Source organism: Pinus tabuliformis, chromosome 2_2, assembly GCF_031772625.1.
Source record: "Pinus tabuliformis cultivar Carrire ecotype Pingquan chromosome 2_2, CPIR1, whole genome shotgun sequence".
NCBI classification, from domain to species: Eukaryota; Viridiplantae; Streptophyta; class Pinopsida; order Pinales; family Pinaceae; genus Pinus; species Pinus tabuliformis.
Window position 1 is genome coordinate 1,034,313,235 of NC_142300.1, and position 2,318 is coordinate 1,034,315,552.

Genomic DNA, 2,318 nt, shown 5'->3' on the forward strand with positions numbered 1-2,318 from the left:
GATCACAGACTACTCTAATTCGCATAACTATAAGCATTATTATTCTTTCCATAACAACGATCAGTGTTTCAATGCCTTACCCAATTTATATAGTGCTCCTAATCAATTTTAGCCCAATAAGAGTGCTTAACAAACATCATTTTTTAAAAATAAGATCACTTACCATAAAATGCTAAGTATATAAAACAGAGTTAATAGAAAAATTTAATAATAATGAGGATCCCTGCCATAAATTTTGCACATATACATATGTAAGAATGTTATATGAACAAGGCAAAATTATATTAACTCATCCCTGAGTTGATCTTGTTTAAAAAGAATGTTCTAACGAAACAAAAGTGAATAACGTGCGCTTTTCAAATTAGTCATATACGAACTTCTTTCTCTTTATTTCCGGAAATGTTCCAGAAGCTTTGGTATCGCGTGAGACTTTGAATTAATTATCTTCGAGTCGATTTCATGTGAACGCATCTTATTTCAGGCGGAAGATGTCATCCTCGGAAGAGTTCCAGGATCACATGGAAATCTGTAGTTTGCAAGATTATTATAAAACGTAGAGGGAGGACTAGATACAGTTTCCGATTGAGCTTCCGGCGCCCTCTGGAGTGCTTGAACTTTCGCAATGTGGATTTGCTACAATAACATATAGAATTAAGAAAATTACGCATTGAAACAGTTACCAGAGCTGCTATAAAATCCATATCTTGCGACCTCAAACATGCAACTCCCTTATTTTGCCTTTTCGGTTCTTTCTTTCCCTCCTCTCTCATTCAATTGCATTTCGGGTAAGGGACAACATCGCATTTGGTTGAAGATGGGAAAGGCTGCAGCGATGCTTTTCATATTTATGATTAGTGTTGCAACCACCATGCCCATGCTAGTGCTCTCTTGTGACTCTCCTCCTGCTGCAACACCTCCTACCGTCCCGGGCAGCGGCAGTAGCCCCCCAGGTGGGAGATCGGGCGGACCTCCGAGCGTCCCCGGCAGCGGCAGTAGCCCCCCAGGTGGTGGATCGGGCGGAGGAATTTCATCATGTCCTTTGGATGCATTGAAACTGGGAGCGTGCGTGGATTTGTTGGGAGGGTTGGTGCACTTAGGCATTGGCGACCCTGTTGTCAACCAGTGCTGCCCACTCATACAAGGCGTTGCGGAGTTGGAGGCAGCGCTGTGCTTATGTACAACTATCCGCCTCAAGCTACTCAACGTCAATGTCATCCTACCAGTGGCTCTGGATCTTTTTGTTCAATGCGGCCTTACCCCTCCTCCCGGATTCACATGCCCACCTCTCAATTAGGGAGGCAAATTGCATGCCATGTCGTCCCTCACTGCCGTATATTTCCTTTAATGGTTTAGTGTCAATCGTATGTCCACACTCATTATGGAATGCGCGCAGGTGAAATGTAATGTTGTGACAACAACCGCCGACCTTTACGGATTAAATAGAATATGTGCTGCGTTTTGTTATTTTTGTTTCTTTAAGAAAGAGGACCAATGATTTCCTTCATTGGTTTTATGAGAGATGAGCAGAGCAATGTAGCACAGCGTTGATAATAATATTTTATCGCATCTTTTGCACTATCGTTGAATTTTAAATTATGACTATAATCAGATGTACTCATTTGTCTTAATGAGACCATGGTTAATCGCAATGTGAAACTTCACATATTTTATTAACATATTCATATTCCTCTGAATATAAAACCAACATAACTACACAGAAATACTGACGTTTAGTTTATTATCTTTATTTCCCGAAATGTTCCAGAAGCTTTCCGGAAGAACGATTTCCGCTTCCGACGCCATGTGGAGTGCTTGCGGGTTTTCAATGAGGATTTTCTTCAATAATATATTGAATTAAGAAAATTGCGCGCTGAAACTACCACAGCGGCTATGGAATCCATATTCTGCAACCTCTACTACCTTATTCTGTTCTTTCTTTCCCTTCTCTTTCATTGTCATCCTACCATTGGCTCTGGATCTTTTTGTTCAATGTGGCGCTAACCCTCCGCCCGGATTCACATGCCCACCTCTCAATTAGGAAAGAAAATTGCATGCCATGTCGTCCCTCACTGACCGTTCTATTTGTTTAGTGTCAATCGGATGTCCAGACTGATTATGGATCGCGCGCAGGTGAAATGTTGTGACAGTAATCGGACCGACCTTTACGGATTAAATAGAACATGTGGCTGCGTTTTGTTATTTTTGTTTCTGTAAGAAAGAGGAACAATGATTTCCTTCCTTGGTTTTATGCGAGATGAGCAGAACAGTGTAGCACAGCATTGAGAATAATAATTTATCGCAGCTTATAAATTATAGTT

The 2,318-nt window shown here is 41.0% G+C and overlaps 1 protein-coding gene across 1 annotated transcript; it reads left to right on the forward strand.

Annotated features, from left to right (window-relative positions):
• The first annotated feature begins 814 nt into the window (after positions 1 to 814).
• LOC149196884 (36.4 kDa proline-rich protein-like) lies at positions 815 to 1,294 on the forward strand. The gene has a single exon (XM_089408476.1). The coding sequence runs from the start codon at positions 815 to 817 to the stop codon at positions 1,292 to 1,294; it is 480 nt and encodes a 159-aa protein (XP_089264602.1).
• Positions 1,295 to 2,318: the final 1,024 nt, after the last annotated feature.